At 45.2% G+C, this 16,991-nt stretch overlaps 1 protein-coding gene across 4 annotated transcripts in view; it reads left to right on the top strand.

Annotated features, from left to right (window-relative positions):
* Nucleotides 1-16,991, top strand: part of LOC110519955 (glypican-4) — a 107,703-nt gene that overhangs the window by 88,248 nt on the left and 2,464 nt on the right. For 2 of the 4 annotated variants that reach the window (XM_021596864.3, XM_036974071.2), the window contains 7 exons: nucleotides 2,147-2,544; nucleotides 9,849-10,014; nucleotides 10,286-10,416; nucleotides 10,563-10,709; nucleotides 10,849-10,973; nucleotides 11,225-11,406; nucleotides 15,991-16,991. The exon at nucleotides 15,991-16,991 is cut by the window's right edge and continues 2,464 nt beyond it. In XM_021596864.3, the coding sequence (XP_021452539.3) occupies nucleotides 2,147-2,544; nucleotides 9,849-10,014; nucleotides 10,286-10,416; nucleotides 10,563-10,709; nucleotides 10,849-10,973; nucleotides 11,225-11,406; nucleotides 15,991-16,214 (1,373 nt within the window). In that variant the 3' untranslated portion in view covers nucleotides 16,215-16,991. The remainder of the gene's footprint in view (nucleotides 1-2,146; nucleotides 2,545-9,848; nucleotides 10,015-10,285; nucleotides 10,417-10,562; nucleotides 10,710-10,848; nucleotides 10,974-11,224; nucleotides 11,407-15,990) is intronic. The other 2 variants (XM_021596865.3, XM_090229501.1) reach the window with 1 other exon arrangement.

Genomic DNA, 16,991 nt, shown 5'->3' with positions numbered 1-16,991 from the left:
CTCTGTAGGTGATGGCTTTGTCTGATCACAGACACGCTGCCAAAAACAATATTGAGGAGACATTCAATCTGGTTGTGGAAATGTACACTACAATGTTAGTTTGTGTATTTATTATGAATCCCCATTTAGCTACTTCCAAAGTAGGGGCTACTCTTCCTGGGGTTCAGCAAAATTAAGGCAATGTGTGAGAATCAGATGAGAGGGAAACATTCAAAGAACCTCTGGAGAACATACAGAATATTCTTTATTTTGATTTCTAACGTTTATGCAGTGTAAGGAGCTGGGATTTATGTATGCTTCACAGGCCCTCAGATAGTATTCATACACCTTGACTTACTCCACATGTTTTTGTTACAGCTTGAATTCAAAATAGCTTAGGTATTTTTTTTCCTCACCCATCTACACACAATACCCCATAATGACAAAGTGAAAACATGTTTTTAGAAAAGTTTGCACATTTTTTGAAAATGAAATACAGAAATATCAAATTTACATAATTACATTTTAGAATCACCTTTGGCAGAAATTACAGCTGTGAGTCAGTTGTCTTGGGTTTGTATGGAACAGCTTTGCACATCTGGATTTAGGGATTTTCTGCCATTCTTCATTGCAGATTTTCTCAAGCTCTGTTAAGTTAGATTGGGAGTGGTGTTGAACAGCAATCTTCGAGTCTTTCCACAGATTTTCAATGGGGATTCAAGTCTGGGCTTTGCCTGGGCCACTCAAGGACATTCACATTCTTGTTCTGAAACCATTCCAGCGTTGCTTTGGCTGTATGCTTGGAGCCATTGTCCTGTTAGAATGTAAATCTTCGACCCCAGTCTCTGGCGTTGAAAAGCATCCCCATAGCATGATGCTGCCACCACCATGCTTCACGCTAGAGATGGTGTTAGATGAGAAATGAGCTGTGCCTGGTTTTCTCAAGACAATTCAGGTCAAATAGTAATATTTTTTCTCTCATCAGACCACAGAAACATTTGCATTAAGTTCTGAGTCTTTCACGTGCCTTTTTGTAAACTCCAGGCGTGCTGTCATGTGGCTTTTTCTCAGAAGTGGTTTGCATCTGGCCACTCTCCCATAAAGCCCTGTCTAGCTGGCAGCCATTCTTCCATCTCAGCCAAGGAGCTCTGTAGTTCTGTCATTGGGTTTTCGGCCACCTCCCTGACCCAGGTCCTTCTTGCCAGGTTGCTCAGAGTCTGGGTAGTTCAATATTTTTTCAATTTCCCAATGATGGAAACCACTGTGCTCTTGGAAACTTTCAACACAATAGAAATTGTTTTATGCCCTTCCAGATATATGCCTCATCACAATTCTATCTGTGAGATCTATTGACAGTTCCTTGGACATGGTATAGCGTCGGCTCTGACATGCACTGTCAACTGTGAGACCTAAATCATGTCCAAACAATTGAATTGGCAACAGGTGGGTTCCCAAGTTTTATTGACATACATTTGCTAAAATGTACACTACTGTTCAAAAGTTTGGGGTCACTTAGAAATGTCCTTGTTTTTGAAAGAAAATCAATTTTTTTGTCCATTTTAAAAGAAAATTTCTCAGAACGAGTAGACTGATGAATTTCAGAAGAAAGGTCTTCTTAAATAGACAAAAAATGGGCTTTTCTTTCAAAAACAAGGACGTTTCTAAAGTGGCCCCAAACCTTTGAACGGTAGTGTATATTAACATGTTTTCACTTCGTCTTCGTTATGGGGTATTGTGTGTACATTGATGAGATTTTGTATTTATTGAATCCATTTTTAATTCAGGCTTTAATACAACTAAATGTGGATAGGTCAAGGGGTATGAATACTTTCTGAAGGCACTGTATGTTTTTTAAGAGGAACAAATTTTATTAGAATACGTACGTATTTTGAACATCTTTGGCCCAGAAGAAATATGGTATTGACATTAGCCTTTATAAAATCTGCCCCCGTCCACATGTTTTGGAAGATGTACAAAGCGCTCCATTATGCCGCAAATACAATTTCCTGAATAACAAGTCACTTCAATAATAATATTTAATAATAAGAAATCCTTTATATTAATATTCTATTAGATCACAAATATAGCCTACCGTTACCACACTCTGATGTTGACATTAAGTTTTAGCTGTGTGCTATCGTTGTCTTCTTCTCTTTCCCGTCTGCAGAATTCTTCCGCGAGTTGCTGGACAATGCGGAGCACTCGCTTAACGACATGTTCGTGCGCACGTACGGCCTGATGTATGTGCATAATGCGGAGCTATTCAAGCACTTTTTCCAGGAGCTGAAGCGCTACTATGTGTCAGGCAGCGGGGCAGTCAACCTGGACTCCATGCTGTCTAACTTCTGGGAAGACCTCCTGGAGAGGATGTTCCGATTGGTCAACGTCCAGTACGAGTTCAGTGACGCCTACATGGAGTGTGTCAGCCGCCACACCGAGCAACTGAAACCGTTTGGTGACGTGCCGCGCAAGCTCCGCCTCCAGCTGACACGGGCCTTTGTCGCGGCGCGCACCTTCACACGTGGCCTGGCGCTCATGCCCGAGGTGGTCAACAAAGTCTCCACGGTAAGTGGAAGAGTAGAGTTGCAAAACGAATGGTAATATACCAAAGTTGCAGAAATGCTTCCTAATTAACATGTAATCTATGGCAATCAATGTGAACTTTGGAAATGTTTTAAAGAAGTATTCATATAGTATTCATTTTTTATTCATCCATGAGTTTCTAGTGGATAGACCATATGGTTCAAGAAAAAGTTGAATTAAAGAATAAAGCATTTAATCAACAATGACATTATTTTCACTTAACTCTCCAACTCTTCCAACTATTTACTCTTTTCACAACTTCCCCCAGTTTGGCGGCAAAACATAGACAATAAAGACATACAGTTCATTCGGAATATATTCAGACCCCTTGACTTTTTCCACATTTTGTTACGTTACAGCCTTATTCTAAAATTGACTCAATAGTTTTTTCCCCTCATCAATCTACACACACTACCCCATAATGACAAAGCAAAAACAGGTTTTTAGAAATGTTTACAAAAAAAAAAATATCACATTTACATAAGTATTCAGACCCTTTACTTAGTAATTTGTTGAAGCACCTTCGGCAGCGATTACAGCCTCGAGTCTTCTTGGGTATGACGCTACAAGCTTGGCACAACTGTATTTGGCGAGTATTTCCCATTCTTCTGCAGATCCTCTCAAGCTCTGTCATGTTGGATGGGGAGCGTCGCTGCACAGCTATTTTCAGGTTTCTCCAGAGATGTTTGATCGTGTTCAAGTCCGGTGTCTGGTTGGGCCACTCAAGGACATTCAGAAACCTGTCCCGAAGCCACTCCTGCTTTGTCTTGGCTGTGTGCTTAGGGTAGTTGTCCCATTGGAAGGTGAACCTTCGCCCCAGTTTGAGGTCCTGAGCACTGTGGAGCAGGTTTTTATCAAGGATCTATCTGTACTTTGCTCTGTTCATCTTTCCCTCAATCCTGACTAATCTCCTAGTCCCTGCCACTGAAAAACATCCACACAGCATGATGCTGCCACCACCATGCTTCATCGTAGGGATGGTGCCAGGTTTCCTCCAGACGAGATGCATGGCATTCAGGCCAAAGAGTTCCATCTTGGTTTCATCAGACCAGAGAATCTTGTTTCTCATGGTCAGAATCCTTTAGTGGCCTTTTGGCAAACTCCAAGTGGGCTATCATGTGCCTTTTACTGAGGAGTGGCTTCCGTCTAGCCATTCTTCAATAAAGGCCTGATTGGTGGAGTGCTGCAGAGATGGTTGTCCTTCTGGAAGGTTCTCTCATCTCCACAGAAGAACTCTGGAGCTCTGTCAGAGTGACCATCGGGTTCTTGGTCACCTTCCTGACCAAGGCCCTTTTCCCCAAAAAAATCAGTTTGGCCAGGGGGCCAGCTCTAGGAAGACACTTGTTGGTTCCAAACTTCTTCCATTTAAGAATAATGGAGGCCACTGTGTCCTTGGGGACCTTAAATGTTGCAGACATGTTTTGGTACCCTTCCCCAAATCTGTGCCTCGGCACAATCCTGTCTCTGAGCTCTATGGATAATTTATTCAACCTTTTGCTCTGATGTGCACTGTCAACTGTGGGACCTTTTATAGACAGGTGTGTGCCTTTCCAAATGTTTTCCAATCTATTGAATTTACTACAGGTGGACTGCAATCAAGTTGAAGAAATATCTCAAGGATGATCAATGTAAACAGGATGCACCTGAGCTTAATTTCAAGTCTCATAGCAAATGGTCTGAATACTTATGTAAATATGATATTTAATATGAAATATGATAATTCTGAAAACCTGTTTTCACTTTGTCATTATTGCGGTTTTGTGTGTAGATTGAGTACAACACATTTTTTATCTAATCCATTTTAGAATAAGGTTATAACGTAAAAACGTGGAAAAAGACAAGGGGTCTGAATTAACTGTATTGACATGGTATCTATTTTTATTTCATAGAATGGAAGTTCACCAAGTTTATGGGTTATATTTAGGATAATGTTCTACAGTTTTGTCATTCTTATTTTGTATTTTAAAATGATCTTATTTTATATATTTGACATGTGTTAAGGCCACACGGAGGGCCAGAGATAGTCAGACTCCTGTGGTAATCTGAAGTACCCAAAACGGCTACTAGATATCAAGTGATACAATTCCCTAACATTCTTGACAGTTACAAAAAATTTGGTAGTTTACTGGTCAACTTTGAAGGTTACCAATTATTTACCCTCCCTTTGCAACCATAAGAAATATAGAGATGTTGATGCATAGAATGACATATAGAACATTATATTAGTTGAATTGTAGATTTGGTGGCCAATTGTTTGTGGATTTTGTTATGTTCTTGGGGTTAGGTTATTGTCTTGCTGGAAGATCCACTTTGCTGCCAAGTTTCAGCCTCCTGACAGGCAGAGGCAACCAAGTTGACCTAAACAAGAGCCCCAGGACCAGTGGAAGCAAAAAAGACCCATAGCATCAATGATCCACCACCATATTTTACAGTAGGTATACAGTTCTTTTCTGCTTATGTATTCTCTTTTCAACACCAAACTCACCACTGGTGTGTGTGGCCAAAGAGCTATAGTTTCATGTCATCTGACCAAAGCAACGGTTCAAATCCAAGTTCCAATGCCGTTTAGTAAACTCCAGGCGGATCACAAGAAAATAGAGTTCTTTGGCCACGCACACCAGTGGTGGGTTTTGCTTCTAGATGAGAATGCATGAGCAGAAAATAACCCCCTACCTACAATAAAATATGGTTGGTGAACTTTGATGTTATGGGACTATTTTTGCTTCCACTAATCCTGGGGCACTTGTAAGATCAACGTCATCATTAACTTCACTCAGTACCAGGACATTTTAGCCAAAAATCTGGTTGCCTCTGTCAAGAAACTGAAACTTGTCCGCAAATAGATATTCCAGCAAGACAATATCCCCAAGCATACATCAAAATCCACAAAGAAAAATGAATTGCCCACAAAATCAACATTTTGCAATGGCCATCTCAGTCTCCGCACTTTAAATCCATTGAAAACCTGTGGTTTGAATTGAAGAGGGCAGTCCATATGTGCAGACAAAGGATATTTTGTCTGTTTTGTCACCGTTTTGTCACCAACGCCCCATATACTACCCACCACTGCGACCTGTATGCTCTCGTTGGCTGGTCCTCGCTTCATATTCGTCGCCAAACCCTCTGGCTCCAGGTCATCTATAAGTCTTTGCTAGGTTAAGCCCCGCCTTATCTCAGCTCACTGGTCACCATAGCAGCACCCACCTGTAGCACGTGCTCCAGCAGGTATATTTCACTGGTCACCCCTAAAGCCAATTCCTCCTTTGGCCGCCTTTCCTTCCAGTTCTCTGCTGCCAATGACTGGAACGAATTGCAAAAATCACTGACGCTGGAGACTCATATCTCTCTCACTAACTTTAAGCATCAGCTGTCAGAGCAGCTCACAGATCACTGCACCTGTAAATAGCCCATCCATCTACCTTATCCCCATATTGTTATTTTTTTTTTTGCTCCTTTGCACCCCAGTATCTCTACTTGCACATTCATCTTCTGCACATCTATCACTCCAGTATTTAATTGCTAAATTGTAATTACTTCGCCACTATGACCTATTTATTACCTTACCTCCCTAATCACACACTGTATATACAGTGAGGGGGAAAAAGTATTCTTATTTTCAATGACGGCCTAGGAACAGTGGGTTAACTGCCTGTTCAGGGGCAGAACAACAGATTTGTGCCTTGTTAGCTCGGGGATTTGAACTTGAAACCTTTGTTACTAGTCCAACGCTCTAACCACTAGGCTACCCTGCCGCCCTAATCTCAGCTTGTTACCGGTATAAAAGACACCTGTTCACAGAAGCAATCAATCAATTAGATTCCAAACTCTCCACCATGGCCAAGACCAAAGAGCTCTCCAAGGATGTCAGGGACAAGATTGTAGACCGACACAAGGCTTGAATGGGCTACAAGACCATCGCCAAGCAGCTTGGTGAGAAGGTGACAACAGTGCGATTATTTGCAAATGGAAGAGACACAAAAGAGCTGTCAATCTCCCTCGGCCTCGGGCTCCATGCAAGATCTCACCTCGTGGAGTTGCAATGATCATGAGAACGGTGAGGAATCAGCCCAGAACTACACGGGAGGATCTTGTCAATGATCTCAAGGCAGCTTGGACCGTAGTCACCAAGAAAACAATTGGTGAAACACTACGCCGTGAAGGACTGAAATCCTGCAGCGCCCGCAACGTCCCCCTGCTCAAGAAAGCACATATACATGCCCGTCTGAAGTTTGCCAATGAACTTCTGAATGATTCAGATGAAAACTGGGTGAAAGTGTTCAGATGAGACCAAAATGGAGCTCTTTGTCATCAACTCAACTCACCATGTTTGGAGGAGGTGGTAAGCTGCCTATGACCCCAAGAACACCATCCCCACCGTCAAACATAGAGGTGGAAACATTATGCTTTGGGAGTGTTTTTCTGCTAAGGGGACAGGACAACACCGCATCAAAGGGATGCTGGACGGGGCCATGTACCGTCAAATCTTGGGTGAGAACCTCCTTCCCTCAGCCAGTGCATATCCCTCAGCCATTGTCATATTCCCGTATGACAATGACCCAAAACACACAGCCAAGGCAACAAAGGAGTGGCTCAAGAAGAAGCACATTAAGGTCCTGGGGTGGCCTAGCCAGTCTCCAGACCTTAACCCTATATTTATTCTCTGGAGGGAGTTGAAAGTTCGAGTTGCCAAACATCAGCCTCGAAACCCTAATGACTTGGGGAAGATCTGCAAAGAGGAGTGGGACAAAATCCCTCCTGAGATGTGTGCAAACCTGGTGGCCAATGACAAGAAACGTCTGACCTCTGATTGCCAACAAGGGTTTTGCCACCAAGTGCTAAGTCATGTTTTGCAGAGGGGTCAAATACTTATTTCCCTCATTAAATTTATAACATTTTTGACATGCCTTTTTCTGGATTTTTTGTTGTTGTTATTCTGTCTCTCACTGTTCAAATAAGCCTACCATTAAAATTGTAGACGGATCATTTCTTTGTCAGTGGGCAAATGTACAAAATCAGCAGGGGATCAAATGCTTTTTTTCCCTCACAGTAGATTTTTTTTCTATTGTGTTATTGACTGTACATTCGTGGCCAAACGTTTTGAGAATGACACAAATATTAATTTTCACAAAGTCTGCAGCCTCGGTTTGTATGATGGCAATTTGCATATACTCCAGAATGTTATGAAGAGTGATCAGATGAATTGCAATTATTTGCAAAGTCCCTCTTTGCCATTCACATGAACTGAATCCCCAAAAACATTTCCACTGCATTTCAACCCTGCCACAAAAGGACCAGCTGACATCATGTCAGTTAACACAGGTGTGAGTGTTGACAAGGACAATGCTGTAGAGCACGCTGATTGAGTTTGAATAACAGACTGGAAGCTTCAAAAGGAGGGTGGTGCTTGGAATCATTGTTCTTCCTCTGTCCACCATGGTTACCTGCAAGGAAACACGTGCCGTCATCATTGCTTTGCACAAAAAAGGCTTCACATGCAAGGATATTGCTGTGAGTAAGATTGCACCTAAATCAACCATTTATCGGATCATCAAGTACTTCAAGGAGAGCGGTTCAATTGTTGTGAAGAAGGCTTCAGGGCACCTGAGAAAATCCAGCAAGCGACAGGACCGTCTCCTAAAGTTGATTCAGCTGCGGAATTGGGGCACCACCAGTTCAGAGCTTGCTCAGGAATGGCAGCAGGCAGGTGTGAGTGCATCTGCACGCACAGTGAGGCGAAGACTTTTGGAGGGTGGCCTGGTTTCAAGAAGGGCAGCAAAGAAGCCACTTCTTTCCAGGGAAAACATCAGGGACAGACTGATATTCTGCAAAGGGTACTGTACATCGATTGGACTGCTGAGGACTGGGGTAAAATAAGTTTTAGCTGATGAATCCCCTTTCTGATTGTTTGGGGCATTCAGAACAAAGCTTGTCTGGAGAAGACAAGGTGAGTGCTACCATCAGTCCTGTGTCATGCCAATAGTAAAGCATCCTGGGACCATTCATGTGTGGGGTTGCTTCTCAGCCAAAGGAGTGGGCTCACTCACAATTCTGCCTAAGAACACAGCCATGAATAAAGAATGGTGCCAACACATCCTCCAAGAGCACCTTCTCCCAACTATCCAGGAACAGTTTGGTGACGAACAATGCCTTTTCCAGCATGATGGAGCACCTTGCCATAAGGCAAAAGTGATAACTAAGTGGCTCGGGGAACAAAACTTTGATATTTTGGGTCCATGGCCAGGAAACTCCCCAGACCTTAATCCCATTGAGAATTTGTGGTCAATCCTCAAGAGGAGGATGGACAAACAAAACCCCACAAATTCTGACAAACTCCAAGCATTGATTATGCAAGAATGGGCTGCCATCAGTCAGGATGTGGCCCAGAAGTTAATTGACAGCATGCCAGGTCGGATTGCAGAGGTCTTGAAAAAGAAGGGCCAACTCTTTGCATCAATTTCATATAATTGTCAATAAAAGCCTTTGACACTTGTGAAATGCTTGTAATTATACTTCAGTATTCCATAGTAAAATCTGACAAAATATCTAAAGACACTGAATCAGCAAACTTTGGAAATTAATATTTGTGTCATTCTCAAAACTTTTGGCAACGACTGTACGTGTGTCACTTATCCCATGTGTAACTCTGTGACGTTGTAGGTGTCACAGTTGTAAATGAGAACTTGTTCTCAACTGGCCTACCTGGTTAAATAAAAATTAAATATCAAGTATCTGGAAAGATTATGCATGAAGGAATGGTCTAAGATCCCTCCCAATGTGTATTCCAACTCATGAAACATTTTAGAAAAAGGCTCAGTGCCGTTATCCTCTCAAGGTGAGGTATTGTAATTTATTTTATTTAAACTGTATTTATCTACGCGAGTCAGTTAAGAACCAATTCTTATTTACAATGATGGCATACCCCGGCCAAACCCTCCCCTAATCCGGATGACGCTGGGCCAATTGTGCGCCGCCCTATGGAACAAACAGGGGTGTCAATCATTTGACCCCTACCCTTTTGAGGAAAAATTATATTACTTGTTAAACCAAATCTATTTCTATGAGCAATTGTATGAGTATAATATGATATCATATAATTTCCCCCAAAATTTGAGCGTTCAATATCGCTCAGTATTTACATAATTTATTTTATACTTTATCAAGGGTGTCAATAATTTTGGACCCAACTGTATATAGTCTAAGTGTCTGTCTGATACATCTTGCACTGTATATAGTCTGTGTCTGTCTGAAATGCATTGGTCACTAACTCCCTTTGCCCTCCCCCTCAGGTCAGTGCATCCCCTAGCTGTGTGCGGGCAGCCATGAAGATGTTGTACTGTCCCTACTGCAAAGGCCAGGTGGCCCTCAAGCCTTGCCAGAACTACTGTCTCAACGTGATGCGTGGCTGTCTGGCCAACCAGGCTGACCTCGACACAGAGTGGAACAACTTCCTGGGTAAGGGCTTTTATATCCAACAATGACCAGTTAAACATGCTCCAGTGAGGGAGGGAGAGAGGGAGAGAGGGAGGGAGGGAGGGAGGGAGTGTGTGGCTTCTGACACTCACTGGGGGACCTCTGGTGTCGGCAGTGTGCTTCCCCCTGCTGGTAGAATCTAGGCCTTTACACTTTAATTCACATAATTATTTTGGTTTTAGGGGTGTTTGTTTGCAGCTATTGCAGGGTTGCAGTTTTTGTGTCCATGACTAACTGAGTTGTGTCTTATCAGATGCCATGTTGAGTCTGGCTGAGAGACTGGAGGGGCCCTTCAACTTTGAATCTGTGATGGACCCCATTGACGTTAAGATCTCTGAGGCCATCATGAACATGCAGGAGAACAGCATGCAGGTGTCACAGAAGGTCAGTCACTTCCTGTCTCAGTTTGTCTTTGACTGTGTGTGTGTGTTTTCTTTATTCGCCAACCTTTCTGGCTGTGTGCCTGCCTGGTAGCCTGTGTCTATCTGTCTGTCTGTACATTCCACTCACTTGCCTCTCCACTGCCCCAGGTGTTCCAGGGGTGTGGTCAGCCTAAACCAGGTAATGGCTTCCGGTCGCATCGCTCAGTCAAGGAGACAGGATTCACCGGTCGCTTTCGACCCTACAGCCCTGACGCACGGCCCACTACTGCTGCTGGCACCAGCCTGGACAGACTGGTAAGGCATTGTCAGTTAGTCTGGCCCAACCGTCAGCATAAATTCAAGAGTTTTCACGTGAGAATCCGAAGTCTTTCAAATGGACTTGGTGTAAATGAATGATCCATCTCTGTTTGCCTGCCTCTCTCCTTCTGCCCAGACGACAGACGTGAAGAAAAGGCTGAAGCATGCTAAGAAGTTCTGGTCCACGCTGCCAGAAACCGTGTGTGCTGGGGAGAGGATTACGTCGAGGGATGACTGTTGGAACGGAACAGCAAAGAGCAGGTTAGTTTGACAGGTTTTTTTCCCAGGTCACTCCCTTGACACAGTCACCAACCAACAGTTGCTGCGTCCCAAATTAGACCCTATTCCCCATTTAATGCACTACTTTTCAAACATGGCACCTTATTCCCTAAATAGTGTACTATTTGGGATGGAGCCGCCATTCTGAATGCATAATGTAATGTTGCTGCAGATAGTGAACTAACAGTGTGCTTGGTAGGATCTCCACATTCATTCTTGACCTTCTGCCATAGGTACGAGTCTGTTGTCATGGGCAACGGATTGGCCAATCAGGTGTCCAACCCGGATGTGGAAGTGGACATTACAAAGCCAGATGTGGTGATTCGCAGTCAGATCGCAGTGTTGAAGGAAATGACCAGCTGGCTGAAGGCCGCCCACAGCGGCAATGATATCTCCATCGACCAAGGTGAGGATGGTAAGAACTAACAGATTATCTTACTTACTGAGGCCCATTGCCCCATGCAGAGCATCTGGGTTAGACACCTGATTGGCACCCTCTACAGGGAACTAAACTTTAGGAAATCTTCTCCATTTCAATAGCCAGGTGTGTTGACATCATTACAATAATGTGGAGTAACTCTGAGGTAAAAGGCTGTGCGTGTGTAGTTGTTTTCTGAACAGTCAGATAGTTAGCAACAATGACAAGAAGCTGATGTGTGGTGAATCGTAGATGGCTTGTTGTATCTTGTTCATATCTTGTTTTGACATTTGACGTCACATCCTATGCTAATATGGATAAAATTAGCTAACTAACAACTGTAACAATGTATTTGAGAGACAAGTGCTTATTGGGCAAATGTATTTGTTTTCAATAAACATTTGCGTAAGAAATATAGCTTACAAATTGTCAATAATCCTTTGATTGTTGGTAAACACCCCACCTGTCTTTAAAGATTAGCTGGCCTAGATATTCTGCTTATGTTGTCTGTTTGAAGACTATTGACAATTACCTTATATACCATTTAGCAGACACTTTTATCCAAAGCGACTTAAGTCGTGCGTGCATACATTTTTTACATATGGGTGGTCCCGGGAATCTAACCCATTATCCTACCAATGCAAGCGCCATGCTCTATCAATTGAGCTAGAGAGGACCACAACCTTTGGTGTTGCCATAAAAATGTCACAAAAGACTTGATGAGTTCTATTTTCATCCCCTAGATTCCAAGAACACAGGATGAGATGTTACTATCCTTTGTGCAAGCACTTCCAAGAGTTAATGAACAGTGAGCCTGGTGAAATTTGGGGAGCGCATCATCAGTAGTGTACCTTTGGTTCCTAGGGTGTTTCGGCCTTTCACACTATACATCCTCCCCAAAGGCGGGCAGCGACAGGGTGATCAATCCTACGCTTGCGTCCCATTCCCAATTAGTCATAGGAGTTGCCTTGTTGATGATAGCCAACATCCCATGGGACTATGCATGGCAGGGGCATCCTCCTCCCTGACTCAAGCATTGTTGACCGCATACCTCCTGGCCCTCTCACTTCGGGGCCCAGCTGGGGTCTTTCCTCTTCATCCAGAGCCACTGACTGCTGCCTTCTGCCGCCTCCGATACAGCTTTGATTGCCGAACGCTGGCTCTGGCCCTTAATTCCAAGGTTTCTAAGCAGTCTGGTTGTAGATGTTGCCACAAAACCTCTGCAGCCCACCTCCACTGGTCGGACTTCTGTGTTCCAGCCATGATGCCGTGCTTCGGCAGCTAGATCGGCATAGCGCAGATGCTTTCGCTCATAAGCCTCATCTACTGAGTCCTCCCAGGGTACTGTGAGCTCAATGATGAAGACCTTCTTGAGTGAACGGGACCAGAGCACCATGTCAGGTCTTAGGGTGGTGGTCGCGATCTCCGGAGGAAACACAAGTTGCCGGCCAATGTCAGCTAGCATTTTCCAGTCGCGGGCCAAGCGCAGCTGGTCTCGCTCTAATGGTGTCGAGCCGCGCTTCGGTGGTTTAGCCCCTTCGCGGACAAAGTTTGTCCGTAAGGGGTGTGATGCTGCTGGGGGTGGTAGGGAGTTGGTGGCAGCTCGCTTGTCCTCCAGGGCGGACGCAAGGTTTTTAAGGACTTGGTTGTGACGCCAAGTGTAGCGTCCTTGAGTGAGGCTTGTTTTACACCCTGTGAGAATGTGCCTGAGGTTGGCTGGCATGGAACAGAGGGCACAGTCCGGATCTTCACCATACCATTGGTGAAGATTAACTGGTGTTGGAAGGACGTCATATGTTGCTCTGATGGAGAAGCTCAACCGCCTCGCTTCCATGGCCCACAGATCCTTCCAGCTTATCTTCCTCTTCTCCACACTGTCCCATCGAGTCCACTGTCCCTGTTTGGAAAGAGAGACTGCCTTGGCCCACCTTGCAGCCTCCTCCTGATGGCGTACTTCCTGCACTACCATCTTCCGCCGCTCTGGTGCAGTGGCCTTACTCCAAGCAGCACGGCTAGTTAGCCCAAGGCCTCCTCTCCCTTGCTGAACATGAACCACAATGTCAGCATGTCTGAGGGCTGCTGTTGCCTCCTGGACTGCTTTTCCTGGCCTCCATTTGCGCCCAGTTGCCAAGGTCGGCGCGTTGTTGCTCACCACAGGGTCTCGAGATTCATTCAGTGTCATCTGGAGCCTGGTTTTTGAACACTTGAATTCCTCTGTTAGACTGGTGAGGGGCAGCTTGAGGACACCATCTCCATAGAGGCCTATGGTGGTAAGGCATCGTGGAACTCCGAGCCACTTCTTTAAGTAGCCTGTGACTCCTCTTTCCATCTTCTCCACTGTTGAGATTGGAACCTCATACACTGCTAAGGGCCACAACACCCGGGGTAGGAGACCAAACTGCAGACACCAGGCCTTTAACTTTCCAGGTAGCTGGGTGTTGTCGATGGACTGTAGGCTACTACTGATGTCTTTGCGCAGCTGTTGCACCTGGTCTTTGTCCTTCAGGCTTGCATCATACCACCTTCCAAGGCTTTTTACCGGCTGCTCAGACACTGTTGGGATTTGGTCATCTCCGATGAAGAATTTCAGGTCAGAGAGTACTCCCTTCACAATCGAGATGCTGCGTGACTTGGATGGTTTAATCTTCATACGGGCCCAGCTGATGTTCTCCTCGAGTTTTCTGAGCAGTCTCCTGGTGCATGGGACAGTGGTGGTCAATGTTGTAATGTCGTCCATGTAGGCTCTGAGTGGAGGGAGGCGGAAACCAGAGTCGACCCGCTGTCCACCAGCAACCCATTTTGAGGATCTGATGATAACCTCCATTGCCATTATGAATGCCAACGGAGAAATGGTACATCCCGCCATTATACCTACATTCAGGCACTGCCATGAGGTGGTGAACTCTGAGGTGGTAAAGCAGAACTGCAGATCCTGGAAGTACGACTTCACCAGGGTTGTGATGGTGTCCGGTATGTGGAAAAATCTGAAGGCAGACCACAGGAGTTCATGGGGCACAGAGCCAAATGCATTGGCGAGGTCAAGAAAGACTACATGGAGGTCCCTTTTTTCCACCTTGGCCATTTGGATCTGGTGCCAGATCATGCTGGAATGTTCCAAGCAGCCAGAGAACCCTGATATTCCTGCCTTCTGTACAGATGTATCGACGTACGCATTCCTTTGCAGGTACTCGGCCATCCTCTGGGCAATGACCCTAAAGAAGATTTTACCCTCGACATTCAGTAAGGAGATTGGGCGGAATTGGCTGATGTTCACTGCATCCTTCTCCTTAGGGATCAGGACCCCGCCTGCCCTACGCCACACTTTGGGTATTATCTTATTTTTCCAAGCTGTTCTCATAAGCCTCCAGAGGAACCTCAGGACGTCTGGTGCGTTCTTATACACTTTGTACGGGACTCCATTTGGCCCCGGGCTGATGCTGTTCTTGCCCGTCGAACTGTGTTTTCCACCTCTTTCCATGTCGGAGGGCTGGTCTCAATATGATGTTCCGGGGGTTCAATGGGTGGGATATCTGATGGGATGGCCAGATGTTCATGTCGCTTTGAGTCAAAGTTTGTTGTTCTCAGGTGCTCCTCTAGGTCTTTCTTTGTTGTTTTTAGAGCTCCACTTTTTTCCTTCGTGAAGAGACTTTTAAGGAACTTGAAGGGATCTTTATAGAATCGAGTTCTAGTTTGTTCTTTCTTCCTTCTGCGTTTCCGTAGGTTCTCTGCTCTGCGGAGGGATGCCAACCGGGTTTTGATATCAGCCTGAAGTGCCTCTATGCCCTCCTTTTCCACTTCCGAGGCCTTCTTCCACTGTTTCTTAAGCTGTCGCCTTTCTTGAACGAGGCGCTTGATTTCTTGTTGCCTCCTGGAAACTGGTGGGGTTGGAACCTTTCTCCCGCCTTTTGCCTCATCCACTCCAAATCTTTCTGTCCCGTACTCATAGATAATGTCCCCCATCCTCTCCAACTTCTTCTCCACTGTGCCTCGAAGTTTCTCGAGGGTCAAGGTAAGGTCAGTATTCACTGTTTCCCACAACTTCTTGTCACTGGCGCCAGGCCACTTCACATACGGCCTGTGCCCTGGTAGTCTCCTCTCGACTGCAGGTCTGGGAGGCTCGGTGAGTTCCACTCCTGTTGTTGGTTCCACCTCAGTTGTTACTTCGGTGCTTGAGTTTACGTCCTCCATGACAGTGGTGCTGATGCACTGCAAACTATGGTTTGCGTCCAGTTGCTGTGCTTCATTCGACTGATTTGATCGCTTTCGCAGAAAGTAATCAATGCGAGGCCTCTGTCTCTCTTTACCCAAACACCCCTTCTTCCCCTGGTGGATCCTCAACCCATGGTGTGATGTAACTTTCCTCCAACCACAGACACATACCTGCATCTGTTTGTGGCCCGCTGTTGCAGCAGAACTTGTGACAGTTGCTGTGGTGTTCTCTTGTGCTGTGCTCTCATTACTCGTAGTCGTTGAATAATGTCTTTTCCTGTGTTGGCCTCATCAACCTACTCTCATTTCTTGCCTCCTGAAATCTTTTCACTTCTGTCTCTCGCTCTCTCTCTTTTTCTTTCTTTCTTTCAGATGAGGATGGTAGCGGAGGACAGGAGAGTGGTAGCGGCTGTGACTCTCCATCCTGTGAGGCGGACCGGGACATCTACTTCTCCATCCCACCCACCCCCATCAATCCCCGCGTGGTCAAGGTGGTGCACCAGGAAACGACCGGTGGAGACCGTATGGCGCACGGGAGCATGGCACTGGCACTCTGTGGGCTCACCCTGGCCCTGCTCGCCCCCCATTGGCGATAAAGGGAGAGAGAGTGAGAAAGTAAGATGAGAGAAGGGAAAAACTTTCAGACTTTTAAGAAGACTGCCTTCAGGACCTGTCTGCCCGCCATCATGTGGGGGGGGGGGAACTCTTTGAGTTATTTTAATTGTTAGTTCGTTTTTATAAAAATGGTCAATACTGTACAGCGATTTCCTTCCACTTTTCTTGTTTGTTTCTTTGCCTTTTGTCCTGATTTAACTGATTCGCCGCTTGCGGCACCTTCAAGCTAGAATCCCTCACGCCACATTACCAACAGCGTTTTGAGTTCTTCCATTTCATTCATGGGCTGGCCAGGGATGAATGTGGCTATGCCAGAAAAGAGAACATCTTGGTTATATGTTGAAGCTCTAGACTGGCTCTCAAAGCTAAGAGTACAGTAGCTCTGTGGGAAAATACTAAGAAGTTACAGGGCTGATGTTTAGATGGTTCGGTAGGAGATTGAACTAGCTGGCGAGGGGTTCTAGGGGCTTCTGTGTGCCCGGGTGTGCATCCATAATGTGGAAGGAGTAGCACTTCCCAAACGACCCTCAAATACCAAACTGGTCCACTGAGATCATACCTCATCTGTGTTCTCTGAATCATCATTATACACTAGCAGTGTTGAAATGGAACATGTTGGATGTATGGGGAGGTCCTGATGTAGGCTAGAAGAGAAAGTTGATGACTTGAGAGAAGGGACCCCCCCTCCCTGTCATTCCCCTATAGAAGGCAGAGCTTACAAAGAGCTCTGTGTCCTGGGGCAGAGAGTCTATTCAGTT

Source organism: Oncorhynchus mykiss, chromosome 3 (genome assembly GCF_057628025.1).
Source record: "Oncorhynchus mykiss isolate SJ-2025 chromosome 3, ASM5762802v1, whole genome shotgun sequence".
Taxonomy (NCBI): domain Eukaryota; kingdom Metazoa; phylum Chordata; class Actinopteri; order Salmoniformes; family Salmonidae; genus Oncorhynchus; species Oncorhynchus mykiss.
Note: the sequence above shows the minus strand (reverse complement) of the source record. Positions and strands in the feature narration are given on the sequence as shown.